The sequence below is a fragment of the Perca fluviatilis genome, chromosome 9 (genome assembly GCF_010015445.1).
Source record: "Perca fluviatilis chromosome 9, GENO_Pfluv_1.0, whole genome shotgun sequence".
Taxonomy (NCBI): domain Eukaryota; kingdom Metazoa; phylum Chordata; class Actinopteri; order Perciformes; family Percidae; genus Perca; species Perca fluviatilis.
Window position 1 is genome coordinate 17,891,014 of NC_053120.1, and position 24,477 is coordinate 17,915,490.

General features: G+C 39.3%; 1 protein-coding gene across 2 annotated transcripts in view; it reads right to left on the reverse strand.

Moving 5' to 3' along the window:
- Positions 1-1,666: 1,666 nt before the first annotated feature.
- Positions 1,667-24,477, reverse strand: part of LOC120565809 (lisH domain-containing protein ARMC9) — a 28,874-nt gene continuing 6,063 nt past the window's right edge. Inside the window, exons 10-26 of one of the 2 annotated variants that reach the window (XM_039811843.1) lie at positions 23,620-23,655; positions 21,432-21,466; positions 21,228-21,339; positions 20,697-20,789; positions 18,198-18,288; positions 17,649-17,772; positions 17,253-17,392; positions 16,196-16,272; positions 15,222-15,296; positions 14,678-14,768; positions 14,322-14,374; positions 12,356-12,454; positions 11,113-11,222; positions 10,177-10,346; positions 9,518-9,623; positions 5,018-5,211; positions 1,667-2,285 (exon numbers count right to left, since the gene is read on the reverse strand). In XM_039811843.1, the coding sequence (XP_039667777.1) occupies positions 2,263-2,285; positions 5,018-5,211; positions 9,518-9,623; positions 10,177-10,346; positions 11,113-11,222; positions 12,356-12,454; positions 14,322-14,374; positions 14,678-14,768; positions 15,222-15,296; positions 16,196-16,272; positions 17,253-17,392; positions 17,649-17,772; positions 18,198-18,288; positions 20,697-20,789; positions 21,228-21,339; positions 21,432-21,466; positions 23,620-23,655 (1,629 nt within the window). In that variant the 3' untranslated portion in view covers positions 1,667-2,262. The remainder of the gene's footprint in view (positions 2,286-5,017; positions 5,212-9,517; positions 9,624-10,176; positions 10,347-11,112; positions 11,223-12,355; positions 12,455-14,321; positions 14,375-14,677; positions 14,769-15,221; positions 15,297-16,195; positions 16,273-17,252; positions 17,393-17,648; positions 17,773-18,197; positions 18,289-20,696; positions 20,790-21,227; positions 21,340-21,431; positions 21,467-23,619; positions 23,656-24,477) is intronic. The other variant, XM_039811844.1, reaches the window with a different exon arrangement.

A 24,477-nucleotide genomic window follows, 5' to 3' on the forward strand; every position in this document is an offset into this window, starting at 1 on the left:
CAAATCCCACACAAAACCTGAAACAGTTTAAATGTATGTGGTCTACTTCTCCTGCCTTGTCACTTGTTAAGGATCTCTGTCATCCATAAACTCAGAGCACACAGTGCTGAAGTAAACAGACTGTAAGTATCCAGTAGACAACAAATCCTATAGTATATCTTGAATGCTAATGATAATCATTCATGGGGTCTGTAACGAAGACTTCCGCATGTCCCCAGGACATTTGTAAGGGTGCATCTGTCAGGTGAGTTGGCGCATGTGACACAGCTTTCAGTTCACAACACGATACGAGAGCAGAAATCTTCCTGCTGCGTGACATCTTGATGAGTTGAGCACAAAGAGTTTTTGTCTTTGCAGAGTGCAGCACAAAGACGAGCACACAACACTGTGTGGGCAAAATATGCCAACTACTGGCTGGCAGTAATTATGTAAGGGGAGTTGATTTATGATTCAAGACTGAGCTGCGAATTTAAGCAGCAGCCAATTGGGATGTAGCACAGACTTAAGAATCATTCAACAACAGTCATCATATTGAGAAATTCAATATGATATAGCAGTTAATGGGGGGGGGGCAAGGAATATATATTCCAAAGACTAGAAAACAGGTGACATGTCACACATTTATTTTAAACATCTTACAAAAATATCAAAATTCATTTCGAACAACATAGAATATAAATATACTGTACATCACCACACTTGGAAAACAATGCAAATGTACAATGCAAACGATGGTGAATTTAAGATGTTCACACAGATTCAAGTATTTTCTGTCAGATGTATGGATGGTAGCGTATGTTAATAGCAATAAGCACTTCTAAATCTTTTTAAAGAAACATGCACTGACAACTCATGTCAAGACCGGTGTCTTTCTTGTAAACATTTCCTGGAGCATAAGTTAAACAAAAGCAGCTACTCTTGATATCATGTTTTATATCTGAAGTAAATTACTTATTTATTTATGAGGAGGGATATTTTCCACCACAGTCAGAAATCAATATATACAGTACGTAGGTAAATTCAGAAGATTATAGATTTGTAGAATCAAGATGAGAACTTGAGCAAATGAGCTTTCACTCTTTGTTTAAATATCTGTACAATTATTACAAAGACAAAACATTAACATTTAACATTAAATTAATTACACTTTGTGATAATCACCAAAAGATTATCAAACATTTATCTCTCTGTCTAGTCATGGCTGGTTTTCCAAACCATTAGTGTACCATTAATCCCCTGTTAATATGTAGTTAAAACCAGGTAAAACAATGCTGTGCTTAAGTCCGAACACGTCAGCTCGTATTCGGACTTAAAAGAACACACCGACTTATTGGGACATTAGCTTATTCACCGTATCCCCCAGAGTTACATAAGTCCATACGTACCCTTCTCATCTCTGTGCGTGTCGTAACTCTGTCTGATGCACCCACCGCTAGCCTAGCTTACCACAGATCCTGGAGGTAACCGGCTCCATCTAGCCTACTGCTCCCAATAAATGACAAAATAACGCCAACATGTTCACTATACAAATCACAACATGTAAACAGGAAAATGTTGGCGTTTATTTTGCTAGATGGAGCCGGTTACCTCCAGGATCTGTGCTAAGCTAGGCTAGCGGTGGGGGCGTCAGACAGAGTTACGACACGCACAGAGATGAGAAGGGTACGTATGGACTTATCTAACTCTGGGGGTTACTGTGAATAAGACAAAGTCCCAATAAGTCGGCATGTAGCAGTATGCGCTTGTTTAGGATGTATCAAAAAGCTCTGTTTATGGGACTCTGTTTATCCTTAATTTTGTGAAGAAATGTAATGTGCTTATGTTCGAAAACCAGAAAGGTGATCAAATAAGTTCCCTTGAATTGCCCCAACTCGAAGCTACGGTATACTTCCGAGTTAGAACACCCGCATCTTGTTCCACAATTACTTTGTCATGGCTGGAGGATGTCACACATATTTAGGTGTGCCAACTATCACCTCAATGAGAAAGTCAGGGCCAACTTAAGGAGCTGGACGGCTGTGGGGTTGTGGTTATTGTCTGTATTATGTTACAGAAGAAGTCTGTGCTGAAGCCGAAGGGGATAGGGGGAGAACAAAAATGGAGGACCACAATCCTTCACATTGTTCGAGCCCCTTCTCCTGCTGCTGCTGAGCCTCGACCATCTCGGTTGCCCTGAACCTGATCACAACCTGGGCGGATGATGTTACAGGAAGCCCGATGCTCCCGGGGAGATAGTGCTACTCCATGGTGACAGCTCCCTCTTCACCTCCTCTTTGACTGGCTGCCTGATGGAGGAGAGAGAAGAGGAAGGGATGTGGGGTTTGAAAAAAAAAAAAGAGAAGGTAGAGGACAGCCATATTTGAACTTAAACATCAATAAAAAGAAAATGAAAGGAGACCCCCTCCTGACATGTTAAGATTTGTTGTCATCTTGATAAAACTTAAAAGCCAAGTACCTATTTTCGGAAAGGATTGGGGTTTTGTTATATTCTTTCCCACCTATTTGTGAGAAAGGAAAATCTGATTTCCTCATTACATTTATCATTCAGCGCCAGAGTGACAGTCTTAAGAGGTAACTGCTGCACTTCCGACACTTTCTCTAGCTGCACCGCGACATAACAAGGCTCTGTCATCGCGTGAAGTCTGCCTTGTTGAAATGACTTTGGTAGGATAATACAGGGTTTTTTTCCCCCATCCTCTCAACATGGCGAGCCAGGCGGCTCTTTGTTTGTGCTGGCTGAGTGGGTGGTCAGCTACAAAAATGCCTCCTCTATCTTTCCTTAGCCAAGTTGTCAGTCACAAGGAAGTGTTTACCAAATATGGATCTAAAGGGGATCCTGTCTCAGCGTGTGGTTGGTGTCTCTGCAGCCAGACTCCACCAAACAGGAAACATTAGGTAGCAGAAGCTGCATTCAAGTAAAAATAAATAAATAACATAGACACTCAAGAAAGGGAACATACTCTTTCTTAGGCATTTTAGTTGATGAGAAATTAAACTGGAAAAAAAACATTTCTTATATTCGTCACTGGGGATCATTAGCAAACAACGAAATTTCATAAATGTTTATTTACTTTATATTATTTCATGATTTTATCTCCATTTGATTTATGGTAATTTTGTTTGGGCAAATACATACACATCCATTCTTAACTTAATTTGCTGCAAATACTTAATTTTTTTCCCCTCAAACTCTAACAAGACCTCTGTTCCATTGTTCAGGAAACTGAACATTCTTTCAGTATATGACATAAATATTCATCAGATATGTGCATTTATATATAAATATACAGTATATTCTTGCCTTTTTCTTTACCATCATCGCTTAGCCACTTCTTTTAAATTGAATTCCCAAATTCATTCATAGATTACTAGAGAGGTTGATCATCTTCACCTTCCTTTTTACAAACCGAAACATAGCCAGTACTTTACCTCGTATTGTTCATCATGCATTTCTTTGTTATTATTGGATTGGACACGTCATGTGCGTCTGCTTATTGCCCTTAAAGCGGAGCTACGATTAGGTGACTTCCTTATGAGTCGATTAGGCCTTATTACAGGCTTTATGGTAAGGGAACCAGGCGTAAAAGCCAGAGTTACTTGCTCATCAAATGCAGTTAAGACGCATGAGGGCATGGAAAGATGATATCACCCAACTAAGAGCACCACAGCAACTGGGCAGGCCATCTTCCCTGCAGTGACTCAAGGTCTGTGAAGTTGACATCAATTGCATAAGTGGCTATGGTAGGGACGGGCTGAAAACACTAATGGACTACCTTTATTTCTTCTAACAGCCATATACTGCCAATAAAAATGTAATTTTGACACTAGAACTTGATTGCTATACAACTTCAGATGAATATAACCATCAAAAGCATACAATCATACTCTCCTGACTCATGGTTCTCTTTTTTGTAGGACTGTAAAGGAGGAAGTCAAAAAGACAAGTAGGGCTCTACATATTTAAAACATTATGTTCAAAGCTGGCTGAGAAGTCCAAAATCTAAGCTTATTTATTTATTTATTATTCTAAAAACTCATGTTAAACGTACTGTGAGTGAATGAATATACGTGTGAATGAATATGAGTCTTTGTCAACTGATAAGTGAGTGTCATCGCTGGCAAAACACTGGCAAAAGCATGCAAAAACTTTGAAACACATCAATGGCAGATTTTGTTACAGAATTCCAGTTGAAACTGCTGAAATCTCTATGTGTAAATCAAGATGTGGGCTCAAGGGAAACTTAAGCATGATTTGTCATTTTACAGTTAATCCCACTTTTGTCTCGTTGCACGTTATTGTAAGTCTTCTTTTGTTTTTAGAACAACAAGAGTCGACAGTTCTGGTAAAACCTGTATGTAAGGAGCAGGAAAATTACGATATTTGTTGGATGTACAATGGGTGAGACAGACAGTGAGTTCAATTGTGACTGTTAAAGAGTTGTACAGGCAGATAACAGTACCCCCTAACTGTGAACTACACCACAGGGCATTTTTCTATCATTCCATGTCCATATTTTGTTTCAGGTGATTGCTACGATTGGGTGATATGATTTTTCAACCATGAGAGATTTTACTATACCATTTCTACTGAGGTAGCTATGCCTTACCTATAGTTGTATTAGGTAACTGCGGGCAATGCTACAAATCAACGACCATGACTGCTTAATGGTAATATTGCATTTAGAGGCCTCTCTTGTATCTGTGAGATTAAGTACCTTGATTTGACGGTTGTTTAATGTCCAGGATTTGACAAAAAGTAACCAAATTATTTGTGGTTATTTTCTGTGGTTAGTTTGCCAGTGACATTTCCATATTTATTATATTACAATATTAGCATAAAATATTAAATTTTGTGTTCTGTTTTTGCAAGATGTTATCCATATTACCCACGCCTGGACAAATGTAATAAATTCTGACATAAACAGTTACATAGCTGGTTATCTTCCAAAGTGGCTGGTAGGGTAGATAGAGCAACCAGCCAAACTTTGCCAACAATGGCTGGTGAGTACATGCTTACTTCCACTTTGTCGTCCCACTCCTCCTGTTGAGCTGGCGGAGCCTGGTCGGTTACTCGGCTGCGGCTCCGAGTGGGAGAACTGGGGTGCCAAAGCTGGGCCTCGAGCTCGGTGAGCACTGGTGTCCTGGCTAACTGTTGCATCAGGTGTACGGGGAATCTTGGGCTGGCTTGTAAATGCAGGGACATAATCACCACTGATGACAGGGAAAAGAAGAGAAGAAAGAATAAATTATATTAAACAAAAATAAGTCTCACTAAATCACTAATCAGCACAAACACCATAATACAAAAATGGTGAAGCAAAAGCAGTCAATCAAACAACATTGGCTTATGAAAAATCTCAAAAATAAAACAAGACAAAATAAGACAAGTTAACAGCTAAACTGGGTATAGAACACCTACACAATTTACTATTTTAAGGCTACATTGACCAAGCCTGCCTTGTATATTGATTATTTTATAGTTACTTTTTATTACAGCTACTCTAATTTCTTACTTGCTTACGGTTAGAAAGATCATTCAGAGAGGTCATCCTTTTATCTGATGAGCTGCTCAGTAGTCGTGAGACACTACAGCCACAAACAGATCTCATTTTACAGAAGGTTTCATAGCACAGAAATCATGGCTTTCCTGGGTACAGAATCAACCTTGCACAAGCATCTTGCCCTCGACACTTGATAGCATCCATTTCACTTGTTTCAGTCGATAGCCTCCACTTCTGGCGGTGGCTTGCCAGACTTCTTTGTCGATACTTCCGACATACCCAATGGGGACAGCTATCAGAAGGGTCATCCATACCATGCAGACTGTTGAGGTGCCGAGTTTATTCATATACACTATATATGTAACTCTATATAATTTTTTTGTTGTTGCGATTTCAAGTGGCAGGTTTGTATACTATAAAACACATATACAATATCATAAGGTGTTCAAAATGTGAATCTCCATTAATGACATACAAAACATGCATCCTCCATGCATATTTTTTTACTTTCTGTTCTATTCATGCTCTAATGCAGGGATCTTCAACAGTTTTGGTTTTTTAAAAAAATTAAAAAGTCATGAATTAACATGAATCCAACATATTTTTAGCAAACAGAAATCCCCACTGCTAACTGGCCCATCGGTAAAGTAGTCACTAAGGCCATCCACATACACAGTGAATATGTGTATATATATATATATATATGCAAAAAAGGTATGTATAAAGGCTTTAGGCCACCCTACACCTTATTGTAGGCCCAGTTTAACATGTTCATTTTATACAATATGTAGTAGGGGGTCCCTGCTCGTCTCTCTTTCAGTTAAGGGGTCCTTGGCTAAAAACACTTTGAAGACCCCTGCTCTAATGTAATACTCAGATGTATTTACACTTCATAGTTGCATCCTTTTATGAAAATGACACAATATTTTGCAGCTACTTTACAAACCACAAAATGTGTTGTCATGTCTGTGTGAGCCTGAGAAACAGGATCACAATGCACGCATTACTCTTCTGCCTACACATTGTGAAGGCCCAAAACTCTGCTCATGTTCTCATCAGGCAGGTGCCAAATGACCTACATCCTGTGTAGCAATCCCATACCGTAATAGATGGATAGATTTCAGTCAGCTCATTCTTGTTTCAGCTCACAGTAGTCACATTGGCTCCAACATGCCTGATATCATCTGGCATAACTCAATGTTATAAAAAAGGTTCTATAAACTTGAATGTTCAGCCCTGTGGAACAGGGAACTGAAATTTGCATAAATAGCCACAAAGTCAACAACGAGAGGAGAAACAAGGTGTCAAGACTTCAGTATTTAACTTTGATGTCTGAATGGAAAAAGCCTGGCCGGCCCCCCAGGTGTTACCTTGAATGAGTTTGAAGCAGAGCTTTGCTAAAATAAAAACAAAGGGGGGGGGGGGGAATTCATTAACCTCAAAGCAAAAGCATAAATATACATCTTCTCTTTTGGTATTTGCCAAATTGCTGTGTTGCTAAGTTTCTATTCACCTAAGTATCAATGACTGTGTCCTAAAATGTCTTTAATATAAAAGTCTTGTTCCTGGGGTGAAATGAGGCTACTGAAGTTCGTATTGTAGAGGTGTTTTACGTTTTTTTTGGGGGGGGAGGGGGATGGGAGGAGGGATAACCGAAGCGGTTTCCTGGGACTCATTACTCTTGGCGGGATTCAGGAGTCAAGTTCCTCTGGGATTTGAAGGAGAGGAGAAGCAGGGGAGGTTTGATTGAATGGGTCTCTTTGTGGGAACTGCTCGTTTAAACGCATGTCACAGTCTCACAGACCAGCTTGGCGGTGCTGAGTCACCGATCGGTGTGGAGCAACAATTGCCAACTCTCTCCACAGACACACAAATGCACTGACACGCATTTCAGGGATTCACAGGAACCTCAGCTGACTTGCACTAATTATTTTAATTTGCGTAATTCCCCAACAACCTCACTCTGGCTCTGTTCCGTGGTAGTTGCTACCAAGCAACGTGTTCTTTCTATTCTTGTGCTTCTTTTGAAGTCAGACACATAAGTCTGTTATATACGTTTGTTTTTCTTAATAGAGCTCTAATTTTCACTTCCTTACACATGATACGTACATCCTCCTCTTTCTTATGTTGTACTTTATCTTTTATCCATCTCTTCTGTTATTTTCATAACCCACGGCTTACCCTGACTGAATTCAGTGGTTCTGACTGAGAAAAAGACACCCATAAAATAACAGAGAGATATGGCGTTGCATAGCAATAGCTCAGATTGATTTCACACAAGCCTCACCCTCTAACCAGCTATAGGCTTGCCCTCTCACTTCTGTTGAGGAGTGAACTGAACATTTGCAATTACAACAGGCCCCTTTCAGGAGGGGCGGTATCTATGGCCACTGTACCATAACCTGTCATCCACCAACTTTCTCTCCTCCTCAGAAGTGACGATGCCCCTCTTTGCCACAGTAGTACTGTGGCAGCAGATTCTCATTCCATTTGCAATGCCCTTTAAAGCATGCTGCGGCAAGAGCAACTTCCATAAATGTATTTTATATCTTGTGTTGTGTGCCATCAGGAGGTAGCCAGAGCTGTTCATTGAACTGAAATGCACTGCTTCTAATGCATATGATAATACATTTGATTTTCAAGTTGAAGATCTCTCAATGTTTCAGACATTTAATAGCAGCAACACACAGTACATGAAAACACCAGTGGTGAAAGAAGTATTCAGATCCTTTACTTGAGTAAAAGTACTAATACCACACTGTAAAAACATTCTGCTACAAGTAAAAGTCCTGCATTGAAAATGTTAATTAAAAGTGTGTAAATATCATCAATTCTGTGTGTAATCGTCTAATCATTTTAGCTTGTACTTGTAGACCTGTATATTGTCGAATAGTTTTAAGTTTTTATATATATATATATATATATATATTATACAACAAGTAGATCCAACCAGGCAATCTGATTGGTCAACTAGACATTTAGAATGTGCTTAAATCAGCATGACAACCATTTGATCAGCAGCACTTAAAAATATTACTCCGCCATTTCTATGGCAACATTACAGAGCTGAATTAAAAAACAGGTTTTGAAACATTTGTATTCATGTAAATCAGAAACAGCAGTGGAACACACAAAAAATCTCCAACTAATGTATATAAAGTGATTCATCGGATTAAACAACTTATTTTGTTATAAGGCTCTGAAGTTAAATTCCACTGGAAATGTTTGTAACTTGCGGCTGTGCCTGTGACTGGGCGCTATGTTATTAATAGCTGCTACATTTCTCGGATGTACAGGAGCTAAATCTGTTGGTGGAAAAAATATTTTTTTAGCAGCTATCTTAGTTACAACAAGATTGAGCTAGCAAAGCAGTTTTGTGTTTATATGTTTGGTATTTATTCAGTTTGGGAAATCCCACGATCTCTACAAAGCTAACGTTAGCTTAAGTTGACTGGCTGACTCAGGTTAAACAAGACAGGAAATCGTCCGTGTTGTTTGAAGTTAGCGGACGTATAGTATCTAAATCTATCCATGGAAGAAATATTTTTTTCAGCCGATATCTTAGCAAAGCAGTTTGGTGTATATATTTGCGCTAGGAAATCCCCCGATCTCTACAAAGCTAACGTTAGCTGGCAGACTAAAAAGGGAGGGACTAGAAATCGTCTCTGTTGCTTTTTAAAATTTTGAGAGCGAAATGCCCCACAACATAAAGTTTGATTATAACCTATATTTTGTTGGTAACCGTTGTTGTATAATCGCAATATGAGGGTTTGATTTAACGTCATATTATTGGCAATTCAGTGATGTTTACGGCCGTATCACTGTTGTGCCAATATTGACGTTAAATCAAACCCTTTGTGTAATATTGCTTACATACTTCCCTCTGAAATGTACCTCAAATTTGGAATACTTGAGTAAATGTACGCGCGCATGTGTGCGGTGTGTGTGTGTGTGTGTGTGTGTGTGTGTGTGTGTGTGTGTGTGTGTGTGTGTGTGTGTGTGCATGTGCGGTTTACCTGGCAGAGTGTCCATTGTGTTCCTCATGGGAACGTCCTTTTCTGGTTCGCCCTTCATATGGACCCTCCAACTCGGACTCCTGGGACAACCGGCCACACTCTGAGTCTGAGTGTTTGTGACAGAGAGGAAGGACATATTGGATCTTCATCCCACTACTTTTTGAATTATATCAACCTATCTGCCTTTCAAATTTAAACTCAAAACTTAAACAAAACAATGCAACAGTACTGTTACACATGATGGTCACCATGGAACACATGAGCACAACCTGATGCCACGCTGATGTTTTGTGGAAAGTCAAAATAGGTCATTTGGTTTAGCCATTTGGTGCCCGTTTTGCTGAGTCTTTATCCCTTATGCTTTCTGAGGAAGTCACAGGAGCTTCGTTGCCCAGTGGATGCTGGGCATCACATCAAATAAATCCACATAAACCAAATAAAGAGCAGCTGGTGGAAGGGAAATTAAATTGTCCCACAAATATGCAGCTGATTTTCGGTATGCACAAAGTGTATTAAGTATGAGTAATCTGACTGCATACATCTGATGAACAGACGCAGCATTCTGACATGGTCAAAGATGTAATATTGAATTTTTTTTTTAATTCTACTGCTATGTGCTATCAAATGTATTTTTTTATTGGTAAATGACATCCACCCACCGATACTGTGACGTAGGGAGTCAGCAGTGCTGGGGCGACTGCCAGAGCGTGTTGGAGGTCGGGAGTTGTATCGAGAAGGAGGCAGGCTTCCTTCGTCGCTCTTCTGTCTGCTCAGAGGGTATTCCCTGTCCCGGCTACGTTCATCCCCCTGACTGCCGGATCGGTAATCCCTATACATGACACAAACAATACAGCTCAGGTTTTGTAAGAACTTGCATCAAGATGTTCATAAAACCTTTATCTTAAGGTCTTTTTCTTACCTTCAAAAGGGCTACTTCTTTAAGGTTGTACAACACTCTAACTTTATATTCAAACGTGCTACATAAATAAAGATTAGCATTACCATTGGTTCCAGTTAGTAAGTTGTGAATCCTTCCTGTGTATCAATTACTCTCCCTCATAGCTGTCATATCCATTACTCTAAAATAACTCTCTTTCTTTAATCGCTGCTATCTGGCTTATAGTTTTTAATGACAATCATCTGCCTTTCAGTACATATTGTCTCCAGGTCCAATCTCATTCTGCTGACTCATTCCCTTACAGGCTTTGCGATGATTAGTGGCAAAATGTATTTGAACCCATTCTTGTTTTGACCTACTACAGTAGTTTTTTTTATAGATGTAGGAACTTCCTTATCATTATTGTGGCAGCACAATAATTGTCAAAATGACCTACAGGTTAGACTACGAGCTTTGTAAAATGATCCACTTTAAGATAGAGGCCAGACATCATATGAATAAATAGAGGCCAGACATCATTTTAATTTATCTAGTCTACTGTACAATGTACAACTAAAGTACCATTGAGCCTAAAATACCCTAACCCTACAGTATCATGCACACTTTCTGTTACCTGACACTCACAGACACCATAAATTAGCATGACTGCTTAAGAGTGAACTGCAATTTAAACTGTCTGTGTGTGTATTTAACTTACACCACGTTACGATGAGAACTTGGGGTGACCGGCCGTTGTAGGGGTTCATCAACACTTGGTTGCGGCAGAGGGTTCGACTTCCTTTTCACTTTTGCCATGTTGGTCATAATCTGCGCACACACACACACACACACACACACACACACACACACACACACACACACACACACACACACACACACACACACACACCAATAAATGGTATATATCTGTGTTAAATTGGGAACTTGCCATTCCTAAACAGCAGAGAAACAGATTGTAGCGATGATGTTATGCAACAAATAAAGCCCAGTCGGAACGTGTCCACAGTCCAAGCTCTCTACGTGTGTCCAACACGTGCTGTCTGCCAGAGCTTGTCCCATGTCCAGTGCCCCGCGTACATGACCAATCTAGAGATCATCGTGAAACTGGTGATATGGTGTTAGTATGCGATGAGTAATTACAGTAACTATCCAAAACAGAGTAACTGGTTTGTCACATGGATAGTGAGAGCCATTAGGTTGGATGACTGATTGATGTAGCCCATGTCTGTTTCACCTGTGGAGGGCTCAAGTTAAAAATTAAAGTCAATCAGAAGTTCTATGAGGGGTCAGAGGGTCAGTTACTAATTCAGTGTAAGCATTCCAAGCAATTCAAGTGCAGCATGATGATGACAACAATCATAAACCTCCAGATTAGGGGAGTTGCCATCTGTGCTTGTATTAAGTTTTTAGTCACTAATTATTGGAACAGCTTCCTTCAATGTGAAGACCGGCTTGTGTCCTTCCTCTAGCCATCTAACATTAAGTAGCACAATGATGTAAACTCTTGCAACAAGGTTTATTGTCTCTGTCGCGTGACACATGGACACATTAAAGGGAAACTATGCAGTTTTTGTTTTTTTTTACCTTAACTGAACATCTTCGGAGTCATTGGAATAGTTACATGACTTTTTTCGAGTTGGATAGTGGTCATCTCACTTCCCCCTAGCGCCTGTGAGCAGAAAAACCACACTTGCAACTTTTGGCCAAAACTGCATAGCGCCCCTTTAATAGTTCCCCCTATTCTAGGTAGTGTTTCAACAAGCTGCTGCATTCTGAACTAGCTGGAACTGTGTAGTACACACACACACACACGCACCAACACCTAACAATTGCTTATTGCAGCCTTCTTGTGAGCGGTTTGTGTGTTAAGCAAATAACAACATGTTTATTTCACTTGAGCATAGCGAGGAGTGTAGTGAGTGTCTGTGTCTTGCTCTTACCCCCAGGTACTCAGTGGTAAGCAGACTCTCCCCAGACAGTTCCCTGGGCTGTGGTTGGAGAACTTCCTCTATATCTAGGTCTGTTTCCATTAAATCTTCCTGTCACAAGACAATGACAGTATGCAGTGTCAGTAATTCAGATTTTTCTTAACAGTCAGTATGTAATGAAATCAACACAGCTGACATCATGATGTCAGCCTTGTGACTATGGTTAGTTTGGTGGTGCCTAATTTACTTTTTAGAATGAACTATTTCGCAATACCATTGATGTGAGTCTACAAACTAGGACAAACACTACTACAATGTTTGGCACCAAGTCAAACGGTGCCAATAAGAGACCAGTGTAGTCTACACTTGTTGGACTCCCTTACACAAGTGGGGAACATATATCAGTTCACCCTTATAGCAATGGTAAATGGATAGCAGCTAAAAAAAAACCCACCATATCTGAGATCAGAGGCAATGGAATAAAGGCACTCGCCCTGAAGGTATTTGCGACAACTAGGGGAACACACACACACACACACACACGGATGTGTGTGCATCACCTCATGGTTCTCATGTCCAAGCAGGTCGGTGAGAACCTTTAGCACATGCTTGGCGGTCTCGGCACACTTCCTTTTTCCTGTCCAAATACAGCCATTCCCCACACACACACACACACACACACACACACACACACACACACACACACACACACACACACACACACACACACACACACACACACACACACACACACACACACACACACACACACACACACACACACACACACACACACACACACACACACACGACTGCAGCCATTCCCACTTTCTCACATAATCTAATCTGCCAAGACCATGACCTCCCCCATACACACATGCACAAACACACAGGTGGGAGACACCCAATAGCTGTGTCATGCAGATAGGGCTGGGCACTGAACGTCGATACTTTTATGGCACTGAAAAAATACCCGGATCCTATGAGTATTGAAAAATTATTTATCTTTCGGCAATGCTGATAAAGTGGTTTCAAGTGTGGTTAAAGTTTTCCAAAACTTCACGCTGACAGCGTTTGCTGCGATATGATATTAATGCCGAGGTGAAAGCGGTGGCGGTGCTGTTGTTTTACACTTCCTGTGAGACAAGCAGGCACAACAGTGGTCTCTTGCCCTGATGACTGACTGACAGGCTGAGGTTGTAAGGAAAGGCAACTTTACTTCTACAGCACCTTTCTGCAACAAGGCAATTCAATTACATTCCTTTGCACTTAAGTTAGTTCTTCATTAGTTCAACGTTGACAACAGGGCAGTGACCAAGGTTTGTGACATTATGCAGTTTTCACTAAAAAGTCTTTGTTCTTTACATTCCTTTGCATTTTATTTAGTTCAATATTAGCCTGTACACAATGTCATTTGTTTATTTATTTATTATTTATAATATGTTCAGGTTTCTCTTTTTTTGTTAATTTTTAAAGTTTGGACTGATACCAATCCTGAGTATCTGACTGGCGCACTCCTATCCAAAAGCACAACCAGTGTTATTAATGTTACTCTGAGTGAGCAGTGTTAACAGAATATTTTAATTTTGATAACTGTTTTGATTGACAATTAAGGTGGAAAATAAAAGTTTTGTGTTTAATGTATTTTTGTTGATGTTGAAATGGATTTTAAAACATCCTAAGAATCATTAAGGAACCGGCATCGAAACTGAGGTATCGAAATTGGCACCGGATCGAAATATTTTGAACGATGCCCAGCCCTACATGCTGAGATTGCCATTTACAGGTTTTGGAAGTGTGTTAAATATGAGGTGTTCATTTCTGGGCGTGCTTCCTCTCACCCTCGTTTATCATCCATTCCTCATTTTTGTTCTTTTGATCTGATATAAAATATATTGATAATATATCCCTATGGTTGTGACTACATGGTGTAAAGCAATACCATATCAATGCCTAATGGGTTGAGGGGAGGACTTACATCATTGTCATCCTCTTCTTCTTCATCGTCTGACTCTGGCCCCTCTTCATCAGCTGGGTGAAACACAGCCAGATCATAAGGATTAAACAAGTTAGATGATTTTCCAACACATTATAAAACACTTTAAAAAACCACCATTCTTTACATTTACATGAAGTTGTTCAATTCTCTGCCATGTCTGACTAGTACAGGACTACTGTCACCTAACACCACTAACACCAACTGCCCAAAACCCTAAATTAGCACAATGTCACTTTCATCTGGTACAGTAATTTATCTTTAAATGTACATAAACAGTCAGTAAATTACATAGAGTAGAATACATCCAGTGTAACAGTAAATTTGACTTCACTAACCTGAGTTTAGCTGTTTTATGATGAACTCAATCTGTCTGTTGAGGTCTGGGTTCTCCTCTTTGCTGTAGCAACGGAGAATCTCCTCTACACTCTGCACAGATGTGAGGGAAACACAAGTCACACAAAACTTTACAGCTGATAGACAAATGCAAGGGCTATTTTTCTAGTTAGCTTCAGAATAAAAATCAGTGACTGAGTATTCAAAGGAAGTATACCCTGTAATAACAATTGGCTGGGGTTCAAAAGTGCTTACTTTAAGTTGATTATAACATATTTTATTTGTGTTAATAATAATGATCATTGATGTGTGAGAGATCTGCTTGAACATGATCTTTGTTGGACAGGATGGACACAGCCATATCCACAGATACAACCCAACAGTTCACCAGTATCTGGGTACAGTGACTGTGTCATATGACTGTGAACACCTGTTGTTTCCCATCCAAACACTGGTTGCGTGGTGACATAAAGAGACAAATGCAGAGCTAAAACACAAACTGGGTCTGTTTCCTCCAAGCAGGTGAAGACATTTCTGCTATCTCACCATCTCTTTGGCTTCCTGTCTCACAGAGGGAATACACAGGATACTGTACAGGGCTCCATTCACATATGGTCGAATCTGAGAGAGCAAACACACCACACACACACACACACACACACACACACACACACACACACACACACACACACACACACACACACACACACACACACACACACACACACACAGTTTGTATGAACATGCAGCAGCAAGGAAACATGGATACAAAGAGGAAAGAATGCTTATGCAGGGGATCCAAATACAGTATATTTTTTTATAGGCGTACAGTATGTCATAAATGCAAATTAGATACAAATCCTAGCAGTAGGGAGACAACAGACTGAGTTAATGGCCCTCCAAAGTTGCTGACTTTCTGTGCGCATTACATGCATTGTGCATTTAAAAGGTCCTATGACATGCTGCTGTATGCTTTTATATAGGCCTCAGTGGTCCCCTAATACTGTATCTGAAGTCTCTTTCCTGAAATTTAGCCTTGGTGCAGAATTACAGCCACTAGAGCCAGTCCCACAAGGAGCTTTCCTTAGTATGTGCCATTTCTGTGTCTGTAGCTTTAAATGCTATTGAGGAGGAGAGGGGGGCAAGGTGGATGGGGGGTTTTTGGCCTTGACCAACTGCCATGCAAGCCATGATCTCTCTCTTTCTTATGGGCGGGCCACATTCTCTGGGTGGGCAAAACAGAGAAAGGGGAGGTAACCTTTCCCCTTATTCAATTCAATTTATTTATGACGTCATAAGGAGCAAGATTCCAGATCGGCTCATCTGAGCTTTCATTTTCTCAAAGGCAGAGCAGGATACCCAAGGCTCACCTATCTATGTTACACCTATCGCCATTTCTAGCCACTGGGGGACCATAGGCAGGCTGGGGGAACTCATATTAATGTTAAAAAAACTCATAAAGTGAAATTTCCATGCCATGGGATCTTTAACATCAGTGTTCACGGATGTGTGTGCATCACCTCATGGTTCTCATGTCCAAGCAGGTCGGTGAGAACCTTTAGCACATGCTTGGCGGTCTCGGCACACTTCCTTTTTCCTGTCCAAATACAGCCATTCCCCACACACACACACACACAAACACACACACACACACACACACACACACACACACACACACACACACACACACAGACACACACAGACACACACACACAAAATCTATTTAACAACCCAAAAATAATCAATTCTAAAATGTCAGTTTTAAGATAGGAAGACCTTGCACTCAGATTAATAATTGATGATTCCCTCCAACCCAATCATTTCTTTTCTAAATTGCCATTGCCTTTTATCTTTTTGCGTGAAAGATAACAAAACCACTAATAAATCAAATGCAGTGCAATATTTTACTGTGGCAGTCTATAAAAAGCAGGCCCCGGGCAACTGAGACAAAAATGAACGAAGTACTGAGAAATAGGGAGAGTATCTTTGTTGATGGTGTATGTGCTTTAAAAGGAAGTGACATGAACAAAGATACACTCTAGATATGATGTAAGAGGAAATAAGAAAGAAGGAGAGTGCACTGATAAGCAGTGTGTATAGAAGAAGCTGTAAAAGCTAAAATGTTGTATTAAATGCAAACCCGAAAAATAATGGCCCTTACTCTGCCCATAATAAAATCACCCAACAGGAACAATGTTAGACAGAGAATGTATGTGGCTTTAAAAGAGATACAGTTGATTGACACTGACATAGTCATTATCTTATATAAGATAAGCCTTTCCTTTTTTGGTTTCACTTGGTATATAGTAGTATAGCAGGGCAAGCTAGATATACAGAGTGGTATACTGTATATTGAAAACATTTGGGGAATAAAGCATGGTATTATACATAGATTTTGAAAAATGCTTTTAAATGGTTCTGTCTGATATAATACAGTATATAGTATTTTTGATCTATTTAAATGTACAAGCAAAGTGTCCTGTGAGGAAAATATCCAGCCAAAACTCAAAAGGGCTGGGTATTCTACAATTATTCAGCTGTGTCTCTGTTCTGTATCTACCTGTGCCTCGCCTTTACCTTTTGTTCGCAGACAGAGGTTCATGAGCAGAGCAGCAGAGTACTCCAGGGTGTAGTCACTCAGGCAGTCGGAGTCCTGCAGCTCATCCACCAGCCAGCCAATCAGATTGTCTGCTATCATGGCTGTCTGCTGGCTCCTTCTACCAAGACATCATAAATTATGAATTAAAAGCAAATTGAACATAAATATTTGTGTTCCTCAACAGGAAAGGAATTCTGGTTGATGTCCAAGAAAAAAACAACTTTCCCAATTTTTGATAATTAGGTGATGAATTCTGGTTGTTTAATACACAAACTGGTATATAATCTGGTTAATAAACATGCCATTTAGTTTACAATTTACTTTAAAAAAAAACAAGGGTGTATAAAAACACTTTGCTTGTTTAAAAAAAGTACCTGAGGCTGAGTTTCTGCAGGGCCACTAGCACATTCTCTCCAGTCAGAGAGTCTTTTTCCTCAGTCCTGAGCACCTCTGTCAGAAGTTTCAGAAGAATTGGGATTTGGGAGAGGTAAACCCGACCTGTAAGCATTAACACAACATGAAATTAGAATCAAAAGGCAAAAAATAGGTTTCTTAAAAAGGCCTTACTGGCAATGTAATTCTCACTAAAAAATATTTCAGACGAACAAAGAGTCATTCTGACAAATAAATAACACTTAAACGTTTCCTTGTTCATAAGAATGAATGTTAACCCAACCACTTACTACATAATAGAAAGTAATTTGTGTCAGCCTAAATTATGTGTCTTTCCAGCATCATCTGTTTACAAAATGTCCTCCAAAGTTGCTGGCATGCTGCTGCAGAGGATCGTTAGTGGTTTCAAAGCTGAATGGAAAGTTATGGTAAAAGCCATTGAGGTCTTTCGTAAATCTTATATGTCTCCAAATGCATTCAGTCAGACAATGACTCATCTTTCAAAGAAATAATGATGCTTGAGCACTTACCCTCTGCAAGGGAAGCGAACGCATTAATGAGACGAGCCATGTATTGGCGAGTAATTTCGTTCTTCGATCTCATTAAATGAAGCACCGTTTTCTATGAAAACACAAAAAGTAGGGGAAGTTTAGAATTATATATTGTTTTCAGTAGTAAATGATCAAAACTGATGCAGAGCTGGAATTATACTGTATACGTAAAACAGGTCAGAAACCTATATTGTAGCTGTGCAGCAAAGTAGCCAATGCTTTTTATATATAGACAATGTCTTTCCACTGCATTGCTTTAGGATTTTATGAACATCCAGCATTACCCTCATTGGGCCATTGCAAGCAGTTTGTCACTTTATACAGAAATAAAAATGCATCGATGAAACTTTGAATGAAGCATGCTACATTTAGATTTTACTTCATGTAGTTCACATGGTTGGCATCAGATCACCTTATGCTGTGTGGAAACTTCCCAGTCTAATTTCAGAAAGTTTGATAGGATAGCTAAAGTTAATCTTGTCATGCAAAGTAGCCTACTCTGTGTCAGACATATCCCAGATGGTGATCTTGAAATTAGGCACAATTTACACACAATCATGACTTTTTTGTTTAGCACTCTGCAAAGCTGTGCAACCACAGGAGGCAGCGTGATGTTATTTTGTCAGTACGATTTTTTTGTGTGTGAATTCCTTAAAGTGAAGTTGGCATGGAGACAAAGATGAGTTAATCCATACAGCTTTATGGGCCGTTATGAAACTGGCTCAATCAACTCGAATGGGGCACGATATCGGTTTTGCTAGAACTGCTGTTGACCAGAGTCTTGAGAAAACTTCCTTCTGTTCCTTGAGTTAGGGCCAAATTACCATTTTGTGGCTATTGTCAAACACAGGATATTTATGTTATGTTTGTTATATGATTACTAGAAATTGACACTCTTCTTATTGTGGCTCTTACAATAAATGGCCTTTAGTAGGGGCGGCTTGGAGCTCTGTGGTAACAACATTAACAAAGAGCTCAGTTGTGAGGTGAGGATTACTTACTGTTCTGTAAAGGGATTGTATTTAGGATGACGCCCTACAACTAAAGACTAGGTGAAGGGAATGTGAAAAAAACAGAAAGCATTCAAAGGGTGACATTTTGAATATAATCAGTGTTTCCTGCTCTGGCCTTTTGTTAAATAAAAAGAGAATAATACTTAATCTGAATGTTGCGGCTGTAAGCAGTCCAACAAAGTGCTGCGGCGAGGGACTAAACACTGAGAGATGCATAAACACACTGGGATGCGCTCGAGATTGTACTGCAATGATTTATTCCTCCACATGTAATGTGTAAATTAACACCTAATGTAAAGTTACTTTGGGAGTCGAAATAAGTGCATTAGCGCGGCGGTCAACAGAGAGTGTTTGCTCCCAGGCTCCCCCCCTCTCTGTCAAAGCCCAAAAAAAACAGGTGAACAGGTGAAGCAAACAAATATATTATCACTTCTGTTCAAACCGCGATGAAAACGCCCACCCACTAGAATATACAGTAAGTGTACAATATAATAATCAAATAATATAAATGAGACCATAAACAACATACAATATGTGGCTCCTACACTGAGGCTGGGAAGAAGTTTCCAGTGAGATCAAAATTAAATTAAAATAATTTAAATTACATACATATTATATGCTATTATAATTATATACACTAATAGTATTACATATATAGATAATATTTTGGAAAATCAGGTGTCAAATTTAAATTAATTCTCAAGAGGATAATGAAGAGTTACTCTATGACTTAAGTATAGCATACATGTCCTATCAATGTGTCCTATCCATCCTGGGTTCATCATGATTGAAGAATGTGCCAATGGCAGAGACATTGACAGTACCCAAGATAATCTAAAATGGTGGAAAACCGATGTCATTGATTTTTGCGAATTAATTGAAAGAGCTTGTTGTTGCCATCTACAGGCATTGCAAAAGTTAAAAGGGAATTATCTATATTGTTTATAAAAACACATATCACTACTGCTGCTTTTTCAGTTATTTATTTGTTTTTATTTACTTATTGTTTTATTTGTACAATTATTTAATTTGTTTTCTATCTTTTGTTTTGTTGTATAAGTACAGTTATACTGTACATTATTTTTTATTGCTGTGGTCATTGTTATTTGAATGTTTTCTATATGTGAAAAACTTAATAAAGTATTGTTTAAAAAATAAATAAAAAACAACACATATCCCAGAAGCATATGATTGACAACGGAAATGCTATGTCCAGTTTGTCTGCAGTCTATACGTCTAAAGTCAATGGCACGAGCACACAGCAAAGGTTCCAAATCACCAGCTCAGGCCTGCCTGAAATTAGAACCTGGGGATTAATAAGGCAGTGAGGCCAATAGAAAAAAAGGTATTTTATATTTTTGGCTCTGATGGTTACAGGAAATATAGTTTGGGTAAAACAAATCACGGTCATTTCAGTTCAGTTCACATCCACAATGCTATTACATTAAAACCTGTAGTATCCCACCTGTTTTGTGCTGTAACGCTCCAGCAGATCGTTACTGATAAAGGCCTGAAGCACTGTGTCTCTTTGTTCACCAGGGAGTGAGCGGGTCAGTCGCTGAAGAAAAAAAATAAATATGTGAGAAACAGACCCACCAATGTAGCTTTAAAGTAGTAGAAATGCAACGTGAATATGAACGGTGCTCACAAACTGCTGTACTCATGAGCTGTTTTAAAGTAAAACTTCATTTTTTTTTATATTCTCTCCACACTGATCCAATGCAGTTGCTCAGTAGCACACAATAGGTGCACTGGGCTGTTATGGCTTCGTGTGAACAGCATATACTGTATGCTAAGAGAGCAAACTTTTGCTGGGTTAACTAAGAATAAAAAAGATGGCAAAACATGTGAAATGTGCTTTGTTTAACTTGCATCGCTTCGTTAGCCTGTCTTAAAAACATCATCCAACAACCCTTACAACATGCACTGTACAGTATAGAACACTAGCCTTTTCGTAAAATGCTTATAAACTGTAAATAGGAAAATTAATACTCACCCAGCGCAGCGCCTGAAGCAGCAGGGACCTGAGTCTGTCTGAGCCTTCAACCAGGTCTTTCTTTAGCTTCTCATAGTCCAGTGAGGGCAGCATTGGCACTTCCTTGGCTCTCCTGGAGATTAGTAAAAAGGACAAGCCGGCCATGATTTTTATCATGCCACTTATCAAACTGTACAGATTAGCAGCTTCAAATTTAAGACTTACTGCGGTGCAATGGATGCTCGTAGCATGGAGGAGGCCTAAAAGAGTGAGCAAAATTGGGAAAAGGAGACAAAGAGGAGCAGAGCATTTTTTAGAATTTCGTGTCTCATATTCTTATTTTAGAACATGGAAAACACAACTCATGCGACTGTTTTATCATCTATACTATGTGGTCCCCCTACTTACCGTCTAAAACAATCTAAGTTACTGTCAAAATAAGTCATTTTTTGGACATGCGCATACATCATGCTAGTGGTACATGCTGAATCCCTGCACATACAAGTATAGTACTTTTCGGCAACATCGCCCATGCAGTCAGTGACAAGTAGGCTAAGATATTTCAGCAATTGAAAAGTACCAGAGAGGGTGAGGTTAGTGTGAAACAGCCATTCCTTCATTTGTTACGCCTCAGTGTACTGTTATTGTTTTAGAGAAAAGGAAATCGAGACAACAAAACAGAGTAAATATATCACTGTGGCGAAAGTGTGGGTGTGTGAAAGAAAGCCGAAATAACTAATTATTAGTGTTTTTACTGGGGAAAGGGGATTTTCAGTCCTGATTCTGAGCCCTGAAATCCAATCTGAAGCCTGGGTGGTCAGGCCTATAGCAGGAGCAGTGTAAGGTCAGGGGAGTGATCCGTGTTGTCTAAGGTATCAGGTGGTCTGGCCACATTTTTACTTTGGTGTGCAACAGGTAATACGGAAGTGGGGGAGAACATTGATACCTGGATTCCCTCCCAAATTCCTTTCTGTATAAACATTTCTGTTGCCTTGAAGAATGCTGAAGGGCAAGGGGGACATGTTTCCCTGAGACATTTGACACTGAGGGGTCTGTACCCTAGGGGCCCTGATCAAGAGATGTACTGTATGTACAGTATATTACAGATAACAATTATTCTCCATTGCTGTCTATTAACAGGAAGCCACACACCTATACTGAATGTACAAATAGTGGGGTCAAACAAGATGCTGTAAAAGGAGCAAGGAAAAACTACAACTTGGATTTTAAGGCCATGTGTATTCTCAGATTTCAGCTAATAAATAATCTGACAATGCGCAGTTTACATAAGAGATGCTTTTACTTTACTGTCAACAAATGGTTAGGGGAGAAAACTGAAAACTGCAACTGACAGTGTTTACCTTTAAAAAAAGAAGACAGACAACCAATAAGGAGAGTTGAGAGGCGGAACGATGACTACGGTTTCTGAGAATGAGATGAGGTACGCCCTGAGAGAGACGCTTGTTTGGCTTAACAAGTGGCCTGACAAAACAAGGCCAAAAATCCCTTTAAACTAGGACAGTCTAGTAGGAAACAGAGGAAAATAACAGGGAATATAGACTGAGTACAAAGGCAGGCCAAGATGTGTGTGTGTGTGTGTGTGTGTGTGTGTGTGTGTGTGTGTATGTATATATATATATATATATATATATATATATATATATATATATATATATATATATATACACACACACACACAGTACAGGCCAAAGGTTTGGACACACCTTCTCATTCAATGCATTTCCTTTTTATTTTCATGACTATTTACACTGTAGGTTCTCACTGAAGGCATCAAAACTATGAATGAACACATATGGAAGTATGTACTTAACAAAAAAGTGCGAAATAACTGAAAACATGTCTTATATTTTAGATTCTTCAAAGTAGCCACCCTTTGATTTTTTTTATTAATAAGGGGAAAAATTCCACTAATTAACCCTGACACACCTGTGAAGTGAAAACCATTTCAGGTGACTACCTCATGAAGCTCAGTGAGAGAACACCAAGGGTTTGCAGCGCTATCAAAAAAAGCAAAGGGTGGCTACTTTGATGTTTTCAGTTATTTCACACTTTTTTGTTAAGTACATAGTTCCATATGTGTTCATTCATAGTTTTGATGCCTTCAGTGAGAATCTACAATGTAAATAGTCATGAAAATAAAGAAACACATTGAATGAGAAGGTGTGTCCAAACTTTTGGCCTGTACTGTATATATGTATATATATATATATATATATATATATATATATATATATATATATATATATATATATATATAGTAAAGGAAGGGGAGGCAGACACAAGGAGAAGGAGAGGAGGAGGAGCAAGAAGAGACATGGCGAGGCATAAGCAAGATGAGAAGCGGGGACCTGAGCGATGACAGGAAGTAAAGACAAAACCATATAAAACTTACATATCCATCATCATAGGGACTCATAGAGTAATATCCCTTTGTGAACAAAAGCATCACACACGCAAAAACACAAACACACAGAAAGAAGTTGTTCAGTTAAAAAGAGAAAGAAACAAGATTTCACAAACCAGAGTTCAACACTACAATGAAGGCCACTGACAGTAAGCGTGATTGTCGAGCTTTTAGTGTGGACAGTTTTGTTTTTTTGATTATCTGTGTCATAGAGTTACACTGTAACAGCTATCAAACAATGGTAACAATGATATGAAAGGTTTGACCAGCTATTTGCATATTCATTTGAATAGTTCTACTCTATCATCTCATTTGGCATGCAATCAACCATATGGTTGTTCTAACCATTATAATCAAAGTGGTTTATAAACTTTGCATTGTGTGAGACACTGTGACTGGTGTTTGCAACTGTTCATTTCCTGCATTCAGAGTTGTGCAATGCATATTTATGCATTACTTTTCAACAAGCCTTTCAAGGTGTGTGTGTGTGTGTGTGTGTGTATTGAGTCAACAACAGGATCCAGTCACCTATTTCCAGGGTTCAAACTACAGGATTACTACATGGCTTAATGTAGGCTGCACGATGTACAGGATGCAGAGGACATGGGGACATTTTACAGCAGATAAACCCTCCTTTTTAAAACATCCTTATCCTTTTCAAACACAAAATGTCAACTTGACTATCATCTGTCTGGTAAAGCCCTAAGAGCACTTTCCTCTGCTAGTATTTATGTAGGTGTAAGACTGTGTTGCCTATGAGCAGTCCCCTGTGTCACATTTTCCACGCTTGTACCTAAAACATCTTGCCTTGAGGCCTTGTGTTTTGTTGTGCTTCTACCAGTGAGG